The following is a 20,280-nucleotide window of genomic DNA, read 5'->3' as shown; positions in this document are numbered from 1 at the left end:
TGCGTATCAGGAACACTTCAAAAACTTGCATCATGAATCCAAATAGTGATTGTGAGACTAAAAAAAATGGAACTGATTACAAGTCATTCAAAAAAGAAAGATATAGAATTTAATTTGTAACAAGTCAAATCAGATTTTGGAGGGGAAGTAAGAATGTTTCTCTGATACACAAATTAACACAAAAAATAAAACGCTTCAGAATCCTTTTAATATATAATATCCTAATTATTCATTCTAATGAAATATTTATTAATTCATTAAAGATTCTTTTCAGACTAAACATAAGACAAAATGCCAAGACAAAAGAAAACATCACCTGCTGGAGGCTATCACAAAGTTATTTCTACAGGGAATGGTGAATTTGCTAATTACAACAAGGTTGTTCAAGCATTTGGATGTACAGGAACTGGAAGAGGTTTGCTGAGACATTCCATAAATGAACCACAAGGCCCCAGAGAGTATGAAAGAATGGAAAATATTCCAGAAAGACCTTCACCTAGACCCAGATCAGATCCATTACTGACAGAACTCAGTAACTTTAATGCTGATTCTGGTTCATCGCTTCATGACTTTGATTCTGATGACAGATCAGACATATCCGTTGTTGATAAACAGAGCAATACCAGAAGATGGATAAACAGTGCTGCTTCTTACATTCCCAGAAGTAATTATCATGGTGCTGGGTTGATGAGTAGATATGGTCTGGATAATACGCAGTGCCATTCTCACCCTCGAGACCAAGATATTATAATGTCAAGATTAGAATATCAGTTGCATTTAAAGGAACGTCAACTTGCTTTTACAACCTCCATAGTTGAGCAACAAAATAGATTTTTATATGAGCAACTGGATGGATTTGTAACCATGCCACCAATGAGAAGAATTTATGGTGATAATATTGATAATAGAAGTGTCAGAATGAAACCAAATACAGATAAGGTATAACTAGAACTTTTCCCCGGTTGAAGGGTTATTTAGCTGTTATTTTTTTTTATCTATCTTTGATTTTCAGGCATGAATAGCATTAAAAGGAACTGAAAGTCTCACAGACTTACATAGAAGAATTAATGCTTCAAAAACTTGACATGCTTTAAATTTAAACTTAAATTTAAATCAGTCTCAGTATGGAAAATAGTAATACATTTTTTTAAAAAAAACTTAATTTAGAATCTGCTTCTTACAAAGCCGGCAACTGCTAAACAGAAGCATAAGAAAACTAAGATTGATTCTGCACAGAAGAAATCATCAGACAGGTAAGTCCTCTGCTAATACAATTTTTAAATTAATCAATCAAACTAGATTTCTTCACCATCTATGGGCCAAAAGTTTTGAGTTCTGTATAGTTTAATTCAAATGCAACTGAAATTTTGGCGACTTTACAACTTTTGTCAGAATCAATCATTCTTCCGTTGCCTATAGATACAAAAAGAATGTTTTGTTTTATTTAGATTATTAGAATTGGATACCAACCATGGATCAAATAATACAGAGGTTAAGAAACATACAGAAACAATTGTTCAAGACAAAAATATTAAACCAAGCAAAAAAAAGCAATATGAACAAATACAATTAGAAAGTGTAAGTTTTAAGATTTTACAGAAGCTTTGTTGATGGAATGGTTGATTTCATTACAGTATTGCCTCTTCATAATAACGTCATTTTTAGCCTTAGTTTCACAGTTATCGATCTTAAACAAATGTCAAGTATGACTGGAATATTGGCATGTCTCATTAGGAGTATACATAAAATTTCACTACCTTGATTAATTTGAAAGTTAAAGATGTTATGTTGTTATTATAGATGTTAAAGATAGCTGAAGATATTTGTCACCAAGGATGTCCATATTGTTATATTGAAAGATTTGGTAATCTTGAAGAATATAGTGACCATATAAAACAGAAGTCACATATCAAGGTGAAGAAACTAGTAAGAAAGGTATTTCACATTTTCTGTCATTTATTATTTACAAGAACAATGTTTTAATTTAAACAGAAATTTGACTGTGGACTTAAGTTATATCAACAGCTTGTTGAGTATGGACAAAATGCCTACTCATATGAATGCCATTCCAGAGGTAGTTAATTCTCAGTTCAGTAAAGAACTTTCATTTTCAGATTTTTCAAATTCCACTTCATAGGAATAATCCTTGTAATGAGTGAAGTAAACTGAATTATTGAATTTAATGGTTTTATTCACTGAAATTGACAGTTAAACAGTAATAAGTATGATCTGCTACAGCGAAAAAGTGGTATATGTAGTCCTAAAGACAAACCTGTGTTAGAGACACAAACACTCGCTTCTTTAAGGACACACACAAAATGTGAATGATTATTGGCCTTTTATCTTTTCATTAATTGTGAATGCAGTAGAGGGTACAGTTTTGATAAAACTTGGTGTGTTTTTGTACATTGATGAGATTTTGGATGAGTTGGTTCTTCACAATTCTTCAATGAAAGATTTTTTTTTATTACTATTACCATTGATTTCATCAAATTGGCTTGTGAACACAATAGAAACTACAGTTTTTCTTAGTTTTTGATGAAACTTAAGATATTTTTGTATATATCTTCCATGATTTATCACAATATATCTTGGAACTATTTTTATATGAACGTCACTTTGAAATTTATTTCGGAACCACTCTTGATGGCACAATTCTTCATTGATTTGGATGAAACTTTATATATTATCACCCTAGGATTATAGAATTACGAAATTAATGTGGATCTTGATATCAACATAAGGAAATAAATACTTAAGCATGTGACCATTTACATGTACATTTTTCTATCTTATATAATAAAAACTGTAAAAAAAATATTTTCATTCAGGAAGTTGTCAGTGGGTATGTTTTGATTTTTTTGATTTTTCAGCATTTTACTGTACAAATATATGGGTTGACTTAAAATTGTTAGTCCATAGCTCATCTCCTTTATACAGTTTACAATTCATGAAAGAATGTTTTCAATTTTAATATGTTTATATTAAAAAGTGCTAACATGACAGACTTCTGCATTTGAAGTTGGCTGTCATGTGGGTGTATTCATGATGTAGTGGTCATGTTGAGATGTGCTCCAATATCTTGAAATATGGTATTTGATTAATTTCAGAGATCAGATACCATCATTAAAGAGCTAATTTATAACAACAGTATGCCAAATACTGAAAATGGTATGTATATATATTCTTAGAAATCTTCTATAAAAAAGTGGATACCAAATTTTGTGTAATACAATGTATTCAAATATTTTTTTTAATATCTGAATGAATCAATTGTTCTTGCTCATTCTTCTCAAAAGGGAAATTTAATATGGATTTATAAAATGGGCTCAATAATGAAGTTCATAATGAGGTCCAAAAGTTTCACAAAATCCAATTAAAACGGTAGTCTCAATTACTATCAAGTTAATTTTGGACCCACTACATCTCTGATATCTAATAAGAGGATTTGAGCTGACGTCACATTGGGGAGATTCTCTGTCTAAAAATAGTCTGGTGTCAATGAACGGCCATAGTGTAGGTTGCTGTAACCGAGACAGAAAAACAAATAAATCTGGAGTTTCATTGTATTCCAGGATGATATGATTTATTATAATTAAATGCTAATATGGTTTGAGATCTAAAAATGATTTTTTTCTTCTCAAACCCGAAGTGTGCCTAGGTGAACTTGATTTGGTTACGTAAGAGCACTCTCGCTGATTTTGACATAGCTCGACCTAGGGCTAGATTTGGCTGAAGATAGGTTATAAGATAACAAATATTGTATATTTCATCTGGTACCAATCCCCAAATTAGAAACTGAAAGTAACCTAAACACGAATCTAGATCATTTTTATACGCCCACATGAATATACGTGGTCGTATATCGTCATTGCCCCTGTCTGTCGGTCAACATTTCTTGTGGGCACAATAGAGACTACAGTTTTCATTTGTTTGTAATGAAACTTAGTGTGAGCATTGGGACGGCAGTCAAGTTCGCATTATGAGATGTGCACTATTGAATTTGGCGAGGGTCCAATGATTTTCTTGAGAGATATCGCATAAAACTCTGATATTGTGTTTTTTCACTTTTTTGGCTCGTGCTCACCCTTCAGGCTACGATATAGTTTTTTTTACAGTTCACATTTAGCTTTTTATCAATCTGCTGGTGGGCCTATTCGCTTGCGAGACTTGCCGCAAGCCTATGTTTTAGTTATTGTCCTAGACTTAGTAAAATCGCTACAGGCTACAATTCCCAATGGATTTTCATGAAACTTGGTGTGAGCATTGGGATTTATAACATGGCGGTTAAGTTCGAATTTGACGATTTTTCGATGAACGGTTGTTGAGTTATTGCCCTGGACTAAGTAAAAGCGCGTCAAAATTTTGTTGTGGGCACAATAGAAACTACAATTTTCAATGGATTTTGATGAAACTTGGTGTGAGCCTTGGGATTGATAACATGGCAGTCAAGTTCGAATTTGACAATTTTTCTATGAAGGTTTTTGAGTCATTGCCCTTGACTAAGTAAAATTGTGTCAAAATTTGATTGTGGGCACAATAGAAGGTTCAATTTTCAATGGATTTTGATGAAACTTGGTGTGAGCATTGAGTTTGATAAGACAGCGGTCAAGTTCGAATTTGACAATTTTCCTATGAACAGTTTTTAAATGTCTACATCTCTCTATGTGGACGTATATTGGCGGCACCCCTGTCCGTCCGTCCGTCCGTCAACATTTGTTGTAAACACTCTAAAAACTAGATTTTTTGATGGAATCAAATGAAATTCGGAATCTGTATACATATTCATAAAACAAAGATCAAGTTCGAATTTGAGCTATTTTCAGAGTTTTTTGAGTTATTGCCCTTGACTTCATAAAAATTCATCAAATTTGACTTGTGTAAACACGATGGGGGCTACAGCTTTTATCAGATCTTGATGAAACTTGGTATGCATATTAATGAGATCTCAGTAAAGTTCAAAATTGTCTATACTTTATTATATATCTTTGAAAATTTTAGACTCGAGAGGAGTGTGATAATTCAATGCATCTGGGTTATTGCTGTTGATTTAAAAATGTTATTGCTGTTGATTTAAAAATATTTGAGGAAAAACTCAGCATATCTTTTTGTCTGATTTTTGATGAAAGAAAACTTAAAATTAAAACATGCCAGAAAAACATTGGACATTATTTTGATGAAAATTGGATGAACAGAGTTATAAAAAAAAAGGAAGAATAGTAATATTATTGAATTCTGTTTTTTGCGTGCCCCAAATGTGAAAAATTAGAATATGTCAGTCATAATATTTGCACTAGATTTAATTATAATGATAAAATTCATAAAATTCAACCTTTCCACATCTTTTGATATCAACTTCCAATCTTTTTTTGTTCAATTCTGTGTTTAACTATGTTCAATATGCTTTCAGGAGTAAATATTCTGAAGGGACAAATAGAGAAGTGGAGATGTCGAGTTCGCGAGATTAGACAAGGTCGCGTTACGATTGATTCCATTGCTAAGAAGTGATTTTATTCTGATTAGGGAGAGCTTTTAAATCTTTGTCAGACTACAACTTGTTTCGATACCTCTAAAAAGGCCTCCATGCATATTGATAAAAAAAAAATGTCTGATTTGTGGACAGCTGCTTCTTGGATTTAGAAACTGTTAAATATAAGTATTGTAAATTTAGAATAATTGTTTTTCCTCATTGTTTTCAGGTCTAGAATTTATTCAAACTGCTGAGGGTTATTATTGTCAGCTTTGTCAGCTGTTTTTCTGTGAAGAAATAGAAGCAAAAGTAACTCACTGTGATACAGACACACATAATATATTATACAAGGTATGATATTTCTTATTTTTACATGTAATGTGGACATATGTTGTTACCTGTCCATCCACACTTTTTACTAATTTGAGGTGGACTGCTATTGAGTAACTGTACCGATAGAGCAAAAATATGTAAGAATTGGCTATTGATTGTGATTTGGAAATAACAGTTAAAAATTTTAATACTTATTGAGCACACAGGAACGAATCTAGTAGCACACAATGTTTAAATTTTTTATACGCTCACACATTAATCAAAACTTTTTTGACAAAACGTTGGGTAATCTAGAATGGTATTTGATGTCAAGTTTTATAATTTATCACACATTAATGTGGGCGTATATTACCATCTGTCTGTCTGGACATTATAGAGAGCTTGTTTCTTGATGGATTTTGACGAAACTTGGTTCGTAATGATCCAATGATGAACCCTATTGAAAATCAGACAAATTGATAAATATTTAATATGAGTTTTTGCCCTTTTTTTTGAAAACACGTTCAATTTATTGTGGACAGGATAGAGAGCTGGCTTCTTGAGGGATTTGGATAAAATTTGGTGTCAGTGTTTGTTATCACCAAAGAATGAACCCTGTTGAAAATCAGACAAATTGAAAAATATTTGATACGAGTTATTGCCCTTGTTCTTGAAAACTCTAGAAGGCACAATTCTTGACAGATTTAGATGAAATGTGGTGAAATTGTTAATTATTTCCCAATGATGTACCCTGTAGATATTTAAAAAAAACCTAAAAAGTATTTAAAATGAGTCATTGCCCTTGTTCTTGAAATAACATTCATGGCATAATTCTCTAAGTTGAAACTTGGTTGAATCACCCGAACCTTATTGAAAAGCAGAAAATCGAAAAATATTTAATATGGGTTATTGTCCTTGTTCTTAAAATGTGTTCAATCTTTAGCTCGTAAAACTCCAGAAGACAAAATTCTGGACTGATTTAGACGAAACTAGTTGAAAATCAAAAAAAAGTCTTCGAGGAAAATGTTACTCTTTTATTTCATTTCATATCATTTATTGATAGCTCTTGTCAGCGGCCCTTATGACATGGCTGCCATTACAATGGTGGGAGTATTACGATGGGCCATCGCTAATTTATTCCTTTAAATTAAATTCCATTTGTACTTTACAGAATTTGATAGACAATTCGGATGCAATTGAGAAAGCTTTGGCAGATGAAATGATTAAAACTCAAAATCAGAACCTAAATGAAACAGATTTAAGAGCACAACACTCCTCATCGCTTATTGACTCCAAACTCAGTCAGGATATAAGGGATCTATGTTTAGATAAACTTGAGGAAGTTCTTGCTGAAAAAGAACAGATCTCGTTCAGCAAATCTAAAGGGTGTAATTCTGTGATGTTTACTGAGTGTAGTGATCTTGAAAAGGGATTTTTTGCTGAACAAGAAGTGAAAGAAAACAGAGATTCAAGAACCCTGGTTAAGAAAACAAATATATCCTTTGATACAATGACTGATGTGATACATCATAATCATAATCTGTCAACATCAACCAATGTTACAGCATCCAAATTCATAAAGACCCAAAGCATCAGTAACAAAATGAATATGTATACACTGTCTGATACTGCCACTACTCAGTGCGATATGAAATTAAAATATTATGGATTTGTTCAGAAGAAAAAAGAGTCTGATGATGAAGAAGAATCCAATGATAAGCGTGTTCTGATGATCAGAGAACAAGTATTATCAAATGAGGATTTAACAAACAAAAATAATGTGAGATATCCTCAAGAAGAAAGAAATATATTACCACATTCCCAGAAACCCACAGAAACTGCAACATCCAGAACAAATGAGGATATTTCATTACCCTATAAACTGCAGAATACAGGTACTCAATATGATATGAAATGCAAATATTATGGATCTTTTCAAAGCACAAATGATTCTAGTTCTAACAGCGATGAGGAATATGCTCTGACAAATATTAAGGATAAAGTAGCTATTGATGGCTTTACAACATTTCCTCAAAATTCTACTTGGAGTCCTCAGGAATTTACATCATCAGATGCATTGATCACACATAAAGGAGTTCAACAAAGTACAAATAAAGACAAACCAGTCAAAATCGCGGATTCAAATTGTATACAGCATCAATCAAAAACATGCACTGAAGAGGTATCTAAAAGTAATGATAGGGCTGAAGTTGAAGCAACAAATTCAATTAAGGAAGAAAACCTTAATTCACATGGTTATGACACAGATTCCGACAGTGTAGTTAATTCTGATACTGATTTTTCTAACACAACATCAACTAATAATGTCAATAGGGATAGTACTACTAATTCTTGCTTGTCAGACGCTGAAATAGATAAAGCTGATGATTTAAATGAACTGGATACTACTATTAAGGAAGATTTATTATGTTATAAATGCTTAAAGGAATTTGAAGAAACTTCTATTTTGAGTCCAGGTAAAAGCACTGCTGTAAAAACAGATGAAGCTGAAAGCTGCTCTAAAAGTCATGCTTCTGAATATCTTGGTAAAGAATGTACAAAGAAAACCTTAACTGATGTCAATGAGCTACCAGAAAATATCTCAAAATCTGGATGCCTTAGTGAAAGTTATTTAACTCAAGATGGCCTTGAACACATGAATAGTTTAAGTAATAATCATAATGAAAAGTCAAAACAAATTTGTGATATTTCTTTATATTCTGACTGTGATAAGCCAGATGATCAGCACATTACCGAGGAACATGTAATGGAATCTGAAAAGAGAAATAGAAATAATCTAAAGCATATAACATCTATTACTAAAGATTATGATAACATTTCTGATAGTACAAAATACAGCATATCAGTCCAGAAAGATTTAGACCCATTTCACTCAGATCTAGACTTATTGCCCAGCACAAGTTTTAACTATACCACAGCTTTAGACTTTGATATTAATGGCAATTCTCTTGTAGAACACAATGATTTTGAAGTTGATGGCTTTGTTGTATATGAGGGTATATCTTGTAGAAATATATTGACACAAACTTACAGTATGGTGACACCCTATGATAGTAGTTACATAGGTGATGAGTATAATTTAGTAAATAGTTATATGTGTGATGAGGATTCTTTACTATCTGAAGAGATTGAAGTTAAAAATACAGAAAGACAGCCTCCTGACGGTATTGAGGACAAAAAGCATAAAGTACAAGTTTATGAAACCAGCGAGAACAACTGTTTTGTAGCAGGTACTCCTTCCTTACCAGATATAAAATTAAGAGCAGAAGACCTTGATAGAAATGAGATGAGCGATGATATCTCTTACAGTGATATTATTAGCCAAACAACACATGTTGATTGTGAAGCTTTAATTCATGTCATTGATTCTGTTATTGGAGAGCAGCAACAAACTACTGAAAAGATGATCTCGAATTCTTACAATCAGCCTCTTGACATTTCTGCTGAAGAGGACTCTGATAAATTGGATATGGCCTGTAGAAGAAATGAACACTTGAATTTTAGCAACACATATTACAACATTGAAAACAAGGACAACAAATTATCTGGAAAAAAGTCACACCACCAATGTGTATCAAACATAGATATGCTTCCAGCTTTTTGTGAAAACAAGGATGATAGTGGGATAACAGATGATTATGATGAAGGCTTTGTGTGCCCTAGAAACTCACCTCAACTCTGGGCAAGATACACATCCAAACAATCTCATTCTTCATCAAATAACCTTGAAAAAGAGATCATAAATGCAAATTCAGACATATGTGATATTGCAGAATGGATTTCATCACAAGAGGCTATCTCCCATGATGTTGGGCTTTTCAGTGTTAGCACAAAAAAGGATACCATCGATAATGTTTGTTTTGATGAGCAAAGTATGAAAGAAATGGAAGCTGAAGGAACTTTTTTTCAAACTAGTCATGGTGATATTGAGGAGTTTGGAGAAAACCCTTCAACAGCTCAGGAAAATGGAGACCTGTTTGTGGAGGAAACAGATATAATCATACAAGTACGCAATTGTGACATCACAGTTGAAACAAGTGAAACTTTGTCCATTGATATATGTGAAGATACAACTATTGCATCTTCTTTTATAGAAAATCAGAGTATTGACCTTTTGTCTGCAAATAATGCAGATAAATCAAATAGAAAATAAAGGCTACATAAATTTTAAGTCTCGAAGAAGAAATCATCTTATAAAAATTTTTTCCTCCATTCCTTGATCATTTATTATTTTCATATACAAATTAATGAAAATTTACAAATAAATAAATCATAGTTAACTTTAGTTAAGCATCAGAAATGCTCAATCTAGATTATGCTTTTCCCTAATTCCTTAATCAATGTTTGATATTTTTTTTTTCTCATGTACCAATATTCATCATAAAGTTTAGTTTAAAAGCATCAGAAATGCTTTGAACTATAGGATTTGGTTTGGTTTTGTTTAATAAATGTTCATGTGTTATTCATCCTTCAGGAAAGGTTTTGAAATGATTTCTTTACTTGTTTACTAAATATGTTCTTATTGTAGACCCGTATCAGAATTTATTCTATTTTTGTGTCCTATTTGGTGCCATTTAGCTTTAGTTTCCATTTTGTCTAATTTTGATTTATTATTCTAGTAAAGAAATATTATAGATTGTGAATTATTTCTATGTTTATGTCATAATTGTCGTTAAATTTTTTTTAATCCCGTGTGTCATATTTTGGTTAAACCAATTGAAATTTAGTGAAAAAGACATATCTCTGTGGGTAAAACTGTGGATACTGTTTAGATTGAAATGTCCAGGATAAAAACAGTCTTATGCTGAGAAATTTAGTTTAGCAGGGGCCATTATTCGCAAAACAGAATAGTTTTTGTTTCTGGCATTTTATTATATTGGATTGACAGTAGCTGATGTTTTTTCTGACACCTGTTCATTTGTACCAATCTCTGCTTCTGTTTGGGGATTCTTTAAAGTAATCTTGATTTTGGCCTTGCCAGTTTTTATTTGCCTTTTTCCTTTAATGTTAAGCTTTTTTGAAACAGTTTTGTTTGGCTCATCTTCACATGTAGTTGCCTCTTTCGATTCCTGATTTCTTTAATTCTCTTTGTCTTTTCACAAGAGATTTAAATTTCTGTATTCTAAATGTGGAGCTGAAAGTAAAGCATTAATATGTAGTGTAGATGGACTTAGAATTTATTATTATTTGTAGTTCTTCTATTTATAGTCACTATTAACCTCAGTTATTATTGGAAAAGAAGGCTTAATATAACACTATATGGATAGACTTACCACCCAATTATTATAATGACTCTTTGAGTGAAGATGTTACTCTTTCTTTTGTTGGAAATTACTTTGTCACAGGCTTCACAATAGTCAGATGTAATCTCCTTGATTACATCATTTATTTCCTTTAAACGAAATAAAAAGATGGGTTAATTATTTCATTTAAACGAAATAATAATTCGTTTAAATATTTCGTTTAAACGAAATAATAATCAAAAGTGTTGAAAATTGCGCTTAAGGGTCTCCGTAGACTAACACAAAATAAATTGAATACTTTCCTTTGGTTATCAAAGATAAATAGAAAATATAGAACTTTTAGACACACAATTATATATTATGATCGTAATTCCCTTTCCAGTCCAGTCTTAAAACACTCTTCATCATTAGATTGTTTAAGTACTTGAGGTAATGAATTCCAGAGTAAACTAGCCTTGTATTTGAATGTTCTTTTCAAGCCTCAATCCGGCGCTTGGGAAGATGTAATGAGTTTTTTTGTTTCCGAACGTAGTAGTCTGTGTCGTGCCTACAAGCCTGATTTGACACGTTTTTACTAAGTCAAGGGCAATAACTCTGAAACCAGCCATCCAATTATTACAATTTTCGAACTTAACTGAGATCTCATCAATATATACATGCATACCAAGTTTCATGGAGATCGGATAAAAACTGTAGCCCGTGTCGCGCCTCCAAGAAATGTGAACGGACGGACGAACGGACAGGCTCGACGGCAATATACACACACACATTTCCACGTGGGCGTATAAAAAGGCTTAATGGCAGAATGGTTCACATTGTGAGCAGTTTCTCAAACAAAAGTCGCAAGTGAATAAGTTTTGTAATGGTGTTCCTCAGTATATCAAAATTATAGTGCCTCATAGTCAAATTTAAAACTATTGCAAGGTTTGTAGCATAAGACACAGTAATCTTAATGCCTGCTTTCAAGTTGCAGTGGAAAAGCTCAGTCAAATTTGATTGTCATCTACTAGGACAATGGGTAAGGTAAGAAAAATTCTGAAAGTTGGCAAAGTGTCAGTTTTCAACCCATAGCACCAATAAGATTCATAAAAGTTGAGCAATACAATCATTTTATTTCTGGTTGGGATACATAATTCCTACTTCATACTCATACTTCATACACTCACTTCTAAAGCTCAGTATGTACAGAATTGATCGGTATATTTTGAAATATTTATAATAAACTGTTGCATTCAAGAGGGCCGTTGAACCAAATAATCTTAAAAATACTTGAAAAATCTCAAAAACAGTTCCATCAAATTCAAACATCAACAAGGTCAATAACTACAAGCAAAATTTGACGTCTTTTTATTATGTCAAGGGCAATAACTCTGAGATTGTTCATCCGATTGTTACCAATATTGTACTTGACTGCGATCTCATCAATATATACATGCAAACCAAGTTTCATCAACATCGGATGAAAACTGTCTCGAACTTTCCTGCAAGCCAAACTTGACGTTACTAAGTCAAGGGCTCTAAAACCGTTTATCAAATATATACGTAAGAGATAAAACACGACTACGAGGTTATGCTTGGATTGGTAAAACCGAGGTTTTACGAATCCAAGCATAACCGAGTAGGAGTTTTATCAGACTTATAAACCGTCAAATATTTGTCATGGACCTAAACATAACATGTTTCGGTAATCTTTCAATCATGTATACTATGAACGTAACGGTGTACATGTATTATGCTTATCTATTTCCCATGTTGCTCGTGCGTTTAGATAGCCTAATTTACAAGGTTTTACAATTAATAGTCATGTGATAAATATACTCACGAATGTAGCCTACGTGCACGTGCGGTCAATTTCACTTTCATATAAAACAGACGACTGTCAATGTGATATTAGCAGACGCATATTGATGATTGAAGATGACGTGGATGAACAACTGATTTGTGAGAAAACAGGTGAGAACATTTACAGATGTAAAACCGCCATTTCACAATTGTAAAACCGGCGACGGGGTTTTGATACAGATGTAAAACCGCTATTTCAGACTTGTAAACCGGCTACGAGGTTTTGATTCAATTGTAAAAACCCCTGACAGCAGTCCGAGGTCATTACACGATTTAATGGAACCCCGAACATCAAAGAGATTTGCCGTCATAAGTTTATAAATGCATACCAAGTTCCATCGAGATCAGATTAAAACTGTAGCTTCTATCATGCCTACAAGAAATGTAAACCGACGGACAGGGACGACGGCAATATACATCTACGTTTCGACGTGGGCGTAATAAAAGGGTGTAGAAAACCTGCATTTTCATACCCATAATTTCTGACAGGACTTTCAGCTAACAGAGGAGGGTGAAATGTCCTTGCTTCTCTCCCATTTCCTCTACAAGTAACATAAATATCAGAAAATTAATAAATTGTGGGCATATTGGAAGAACTTCAATATAAAATCTGTTTAAAAAACCCCAGTTAACTCGAAATCTGCAAACAGAAGCTAAGGAAAGTAAAAATAAATGCCTGTTTGTGCACTAAAATACAGAGCATGACACCAATGAAATATTTACATTTGTGATAGCTGAAAATGAAAAGAACAAAATCATCACTAACAGATATGTTAATTTCTTGATCTGAATTCTTCTTTGAGGACCTCAACCCTAAATTGGATACATATAAACAATGAACAAAGCAACTGATCTAGCGAAATAAAATTTCCAATTTGGCCTAAGTGAAATAAAAAATATCAACTACCAAAACATTCCAATGTAGTTAAAAATCAAAACCCCCTGTTTGAAGACTTTTTTGCTTTCTGTTGTATTTTAGATTTATTCGGTTTCTTTTGGAAACAAAAGCCTACCTCACAAGTTCTCAAAATCATTTCTTGGAAAATATCACAGCCAGTTTAAAACTGGCTAAGACTTATGAATTCATTCTATTTCAGATACAGTGCAGGAACGTTGTATCCTATAGCCAGATAGATTGACTTTTCTTTGTTGAGTAGTGATCAAACAATCACCATCTCCTCCCGAATTAATTTTTCTTTTTGCCAATTTTCGTTTGGCACCTTTAGTTAAGTATGGAGCAGTGTCCACAGATTCTCTATTGGTGGTTTAGAGTTCATATAACTTAACCGACTTCTCTTGGCAAATGAAATCCCATAACAATTATCACCTGTAACTTGACCAGAATTTGTTTCTTCTCTGGAAGCCATTGACAAACCAGTTTTCTCAGCCTTTCTAAACACTTCATACCCTGCATATCTGAATCTATTTCTTACTGATAAAATATTCTTTTCATGTACATGTAATGTTATAAAAAGACTATAAATGATGTCTAATAGTATTTCCTATTAATTTTAAGTTTTTTGAAAAAAAATTGAAGCTTTTTTGGATGACAGAAACCTGTGGTGTCAAAAATAGTCACTAATTTTCTGAAGAGTTGAGAGGGGAGATAATGTGCAAAACAATAAACTGATTGTAGTAAAATTCATTTCTACATGTATTTATATAGCAAGACTCTTCACACGTTATAGAATAAAATCTTAAATGTATTTCCTATAGATAAAATCAATATTATTTCTTACAGGATCTTTTGAATAAAATAAATAAAATATTAACATAGGTATCCATATTGATTTTTATTCCCATGATGAACCTTTAAGTGTTAATCTTTACAAAAATCTTCACGTCCATTTGTTCTTAGTGAGAAACAATATGAAAAGCACTGAAAAACCTTAAAATGGCATTCATGTGAGTTCAAATCATGCTTTACTGTTTGATTAAAGACGCTTTTATCTTATTTTCATTTATTTATATATATTCGATTATTGGACGGTTAATACTTATTTCAATCGATGTCCTCAAGATTGAGAGAAAAACCTGTTAGTCCTACCAGTCTATAATCAATTCGATTGACTGCTTAATACCAACCAACAAAAAATTTTAACAGAGAAAAAGATAATGGTTTCTTATTTATACGAAAATATGGCAAGACTTTTTACTTCAGTCAGTGAGTAAACAAGGAATCTATTTTTACATTCATTCCTTCTGATTCCCCATGTCAACATATATTTTAAATTTCGCTCAAACTTGGTCAATAGGAGTATAGATACTTACCTGATTTCATAACTATACAACAGAATGCCTGTATAATTCAATAAATTCATAAAATAAGGTTATTATTGAAAGCTCATTTCCAATTGTTGGGGGACCTGTTGAATCTGATTCTATTACCATAATCAATATTCTGGAGGACAAATAAAACTGAATATATTTCAAGACGGTAGCTAATTAGCTGCCCCACCCCACCAAAAAAGAATAAATAACCGATTATTACTATAGAAGCCCCTCTTGCCAATGTGTCGTAGGATAAACTGTCATATTGTGTGTTGACGACGCGTCAAAATAGTACGATATAAGGGTGTCATTTATTTCTATCCTAGAAACGGAATCATTTTAGACGCCATTACTATGCGATAGTTATCAGAGTAACATCACTTCAGAATCGATTTGCTTGATCACAGCATATCGATATGATTAATTGCTAGGATAAATGAATTGAGCCATGAATTTGATTTGATAGAGGATAAATGGTTTTCAGACGAAATAGAATCAGATTAGATGAGGATAAAAATGACTTAGATTACCTAGAGGCTTTTTTCACAGACACTTTGCGGCTCACAGATTTTTTTCAGGCTCAACATTGAAAAGGTGTAATAATTATATCCATATTACATATATGTTGAACATGTACAGGACTATTTTTCCCAAATGGTGCCATTTTGGTTCTATCTCGCTTAGCACATTTTAAGCCTCAGTGCCAGCTTCGAATAACGCAAATGATAATGAATTACCATTACCATATTATGACGTCATCTTATGTTTGTAAATATCACATTCCAAGGGGAATGCCACTGAGGATTACATGAACTTAGGTTGAATCTATATGTGATGAGTTATTCGTTTTGGCTCAACAGTTATCATAATAGTATGTAATAAAAGTCGTATTGCACTCGTGTGTCAGTAGGTTTTCAATATTGCACCCGTGTCTTGGCACAGTGATATGGGAGCCGCAGTGACTCAGTGAGTAAGACGCTTGCTCGGTAACCTAAAGGCCCAGGCTTCAATCCCGGCATAGGTGGAGATAATACCTTCAGAGTTTTCAACCCGGTTTCCCTCTGTCAGTGATGCAGGTAAGAGGGGCTAACATGGAAAAAGCGTCTAATCGTTCGGATGGGACAATAAACCGAGGCCCCGTGTGCTACAGGTTGTGCACGTTAAAGATCCCTCGACAGTTGGAAATCGAAAAAGGGCAGGCTAATGTCGCTGTCCTGGCAAAATTTCCCCCATGGCACCCTGCATGGTGTTGCTTGTCTTCATTAGCCCATAAGGTTCACAAAACTCCATTCATTTCATTTCGTTTGGCGCAGTGATACGAGTGTGCGTGGCCAATCCCCTTGTGCAATAATGAAAACCTATAGACAAACATGTGCAGTTTGACCATTGTATCCTCAAAAAACTGAAGTAATATTGAACTTTTTAATGAAAGACTGATTTATAGAAATTCAATATAGCTCATGGAATTTAAAATAAATTGTCTTTGAAAATCAAATGAGCAATTTACCATAATTCAATAATAAAAAAGATTCTTTGTGTACAGTGAATAGAAAGAGGTTCGTGGTCTTCCTTGAGAGCTTCCTAATGTACAAAGTTTGTCGTATCTTTTTATTGTGTTCTGTTGAAGGCTTTATTTTTATGAAACCTTTCAAATCTCTCCCCAGACCATCATCAATAGCAAATTGAAACGATAAAAAATTAAAAGATTTGGAGTACTAGCTAATCAAGAGGTCTGCATATCAATCAGAAATGGATAAAAGTTTATCTTAAATAACAAGAGAACTCATGTCATTTAATTTAAGTACCCAAACCAGATTTACAATGGAGATTGTTTACCATAAGAGGTAAAGGTGGTGAGTGGTGTGGTATCATTCCTCCATGTATCTGTCTATTCATATTAGATTCCATGCGTTTCAACTTTCCCCCTTGTTTGGTCAGTAAATCACTAGCAAATTTCAGCTGTTGATCTTTTATTTCTAATTCTTGTTTTAATATGTATAATGATTCTGTATCATTTTCCCCCAATCTACAAATAATGTCAAGCCAAATAAAGTTGCTGGTGCTGGATATTGCAAATAAAGCCTTGATAAGAGTATCATGCTACAATACAACATTTATCATAATCATAAGTAAGGTTGTAATGCAATCGTAGTAGAGGACTATTGTACGGTTGTAATGCAATTTTAGTGGATGGAGTGCAAAATCCAATGAGAATATTTCAGATGTTATAGGGAAAGTAGAAATTGTTGATTAAAAAAGCTTTTCCCATAGACAGTTATAACATATGTAATCTTAAAACACTACAAAAAATTAATTTCACCTAAAAAACATGTTGTTAGTAAGAGTTTCACTCTATGCGATCTTCTGACAACTATCTTTACTAAAGACACAGGCTGAAAATTAGGTCAGCTGTCTGAAGATCGCATAGCGTGAAACTCTTGAGTAACAACAACATGTTTTTTAGGTTCTTTTTTAATATTTCTTATCTTAAAAACATATAGGTGTACAGATGCTACTTGTTGGTAGAAAGTTAGGAGCTGAGCTAATGGATGTGTTTATCTTCTTTTTCGTCATTTTTTGTCTAAATCTGTACTGAACTCCACAAAAGATTTTTAAATTTAATTCAGAGCAATATTTTCAATATTATTTCTTATTTCTACCGGTTTAGTGGAATGGTTTCTTTGGTTCAATTATGAACTATTTAAAGAGATACCACCTCTTAGAATGGACATAAAATTTAACTGCTCAAACTTGGCCAATAAGAGTATATTTACATCCATGGACTTACCTGGTGTCATTAATATACCACAGAATTCCTGTATAATCTGATAAATCCATAAAACAAGTTTTAAGGATTACTTAGTTTTATGGCTTTATTGGATTATAGAGGGATTCTGATGTATAGTTATGGCATTGAGAAGGTTTAAAGACAAAGATACCGGTATACTCTTATTGGCCATATTTGAAAAATTTTATGCTCATTGTAAGAGTTAGTATTTATTCAACATGGATTCAAGATTAAACTTGCCTACCTAGCTTTTGGAGTGAAAGATTGTGATGGTCCCCTACATGGTGCTGCACAATACCATGATTGTTGGTTTGTCAAAAGAGATTGATTGGTCATTTCACTTGAATCTTGGTGGTCAGATATATTCAATTCTTTGGACTGATTAATACTACTGGTGGATTGTGTTTTAATCCAATATAAGTACCAATGGGCCTACCGGGACTTCGACTTTTGGTCTTGGTTTCTTTGATATACTCTTGATTGGATGTTTGTTATCTAGAGATATACTGTAGCTATGTTGTATAGCAGATCTACTTGAGCCCAATGGCCGTCTTCTTCTGTATCAAGAAAATCTGTCTAATTCAGTTTTAGATCGCATGTATTCAGTACCAATTATATCTCTCCCCACCTTTGAAATGTCATTGTTAGTTGAATAGCTGTGCACTTGTGATTATTGTCTTTCAGTTTGAGTTGAAATTCCATAATCAGTGCTCCATATTTTGTTCTGTCCAGGGGAATATATTTCGAGTTGTTTTGTTGTACAGGTCTAAAACTTGGTTGAGTCTAACTTGTTTGAATAGATATTTGTTTATTTGGGTGAGGCTGATCAGATTTTGTATGCCAATGTTGTTATGAAGATGATCCCTATTGATTTTCGTGATGATCGGATAATTTTTCACCGAAATATCGTGTCTGACTATTAGCTATATTGTGCAACTCGTGCTCACTCCACAGGCTACAATTTTTTACAGATTCTTTTGATTTTTATTTTGTGTGTCAATGTCATTATGAAGATGATCCCTATTGATTTTCGTGATGATCACATAATTTTTCACCGAAATGTCGTGTCTGACTTGACGTTTTTCTGTATTAGCTATATTGTGCAACTCGTGCTCACTCTACAGGCTACAATTTTTTACAGATTCTTTTGATTTTTATTTTGTATGTCTATGTCATTATGAAGATGATCCCTATTGATTTTCATGATGATCTATCGACTTTCATGATGGTCGGATAATTTTTCACCGAAATATCGTGTCTGACCTGACGTTTTACTCTATTAGCTATATTGTGCAACTCGTGCTCACTCTACAGGCTACAATTTTTTACAGATTCTTTTGATTTTTATTTTGTATGTCTATGTCATTATGAAGATGATCCCTATTGATTTTCATGATGATCTATCGATTTTCATGATGATCGGATAATTTTTCACCGAAATATCGTGTCTGACCTGACGTTTTACTCTATTAGCTATATTGTGCAACTCGTGTTTACTCTACAGGCTACAATTGTTTACAGATTCTTTTGATATTTATTTTGTATGCCAATGTCATTATGAAGATGATCCCTATCGATTTTCGCGATGATCGGATAATATTTCACCGAAATATCGTGTCTGACTTGACGTTTCACTCTATTAGCTATATTGTGCAACCCTGTAGTCACTAAAGACTGTTAAATCATTTCTGACAGCTGCCAGTGGGCGTATGTTACCTTGCCTGGCAAGCTATCTTTTAATCTTCAATTGGCTGTATCTGAAAAAAAAAATCCAAAAAATTGGTACCCACTTGAAAATTTATCAGCAAGATCCACATTCATATATGGAAGGCAGAATGGCTTTTTATTCAATGCTCTTCATTGCTATTTCTTATCTCTTAATTTGCAAGCTTAATTCAACATCTGTCATTGAAAATTAACATTTGTTTTTCCAAAAATCATAATTTGTACTGAAAATAAACATTCGGTTTTCCATTTATTGAATTAATAGAATTCTTGACAAAAATATCAAGTAATCAAATACAAGCCTACGAACCACATGAGATTTATTATGTCTATTATATCTCTTTGTTCGAACTGAGGAGCTGAACTTAAAATCCCAACCACCCAAAAATGTTGCTCTAAAATTAGTATAGTTAAATCTTACGATCGTAGATTTGCTTAGTACAAAACGAAATTGTCCAGTTGACAGGATTTATCCAAATTGACAGGTGCCAATCGTACAGTCAAGTAACCTAATTTCGTGCTTATCTATTTTTCGTACATGTGTGAACTCGCGTGACCTCCGCATTTGCTTGTTTTGATTAACATGGGTTGTCTGTACAATGTCAGCT

At 33.0% G+C, this 20,280-nt stretch overlaps 2 protein-coding genes across 2 annotated transcripts; one reads left to right on the top strand and one right to left on the bottom strand.

Annotated features, from left to right (window-relative positions):
* Positions 1–291: 291 nt before the first annotated feature.
* Positions 292–10,966, top strand: LOTGIDRAFT_229835 (hypothetical protein; the record flags this gene model as incomplete). The annotated part of the gene is made up of 7 exons (XM_009068377.1): positions 292–939; positions 1,168–1,253; positions 1,449–1,578; positions 1,801–1,935; positions 3,111–3,171; positions 5,700–5,821; positions 6,954–10,966. The coding sequence occupies 7 exons, from the start codon at positions 292–294 to the stop codon at positions 9,954–9,956; spliced, it is 4,185 nt and encodes a 1,394-aa protein (XP_009066625.1). The 3' UTR covers positions 9,957–10,966.
* A 5,990-nt stretch (positions 10,967–16,956) lies between these two features.
* Positions 16,957–18,283, bottom strand: LOTGIDRAFT_155868 (hypothetical protein; the record flags this gene model as incomplete). The annotated part of the gene is made up of 2 exons (XM_009068376.1): positions 16,957–17,185; positions 18,192–18,283. The coding sequence occupies 2 exons, from the start codon at positions 18,281–18,283 to the stop codon at positions 16,957–16,959; spliced, it is 321 nt and encodes a 106-aa protein (XP_009066624.1).
* Positions 18,284–20,280: the final 1,997 nt, after the last annotated feature.

Source organism: Lottia gigantea, assembly GCF_000327385.1.
Source record: "Lottia gigantea unplaced genomic scaffold LOTGIsca_9, whole genome shotgun sequence".
NCBI classification, from domain to species: domain Eukaryota; kingdom Metazoa; phylum Mollusca; class Gastropoda; family Lottiidae; genus Lottia; species Lottia gigantea.
Note: the sequence above shows the minus strand (reverse complement) of the source record. Positions and strands in the feature narration are given on the sequence as shown.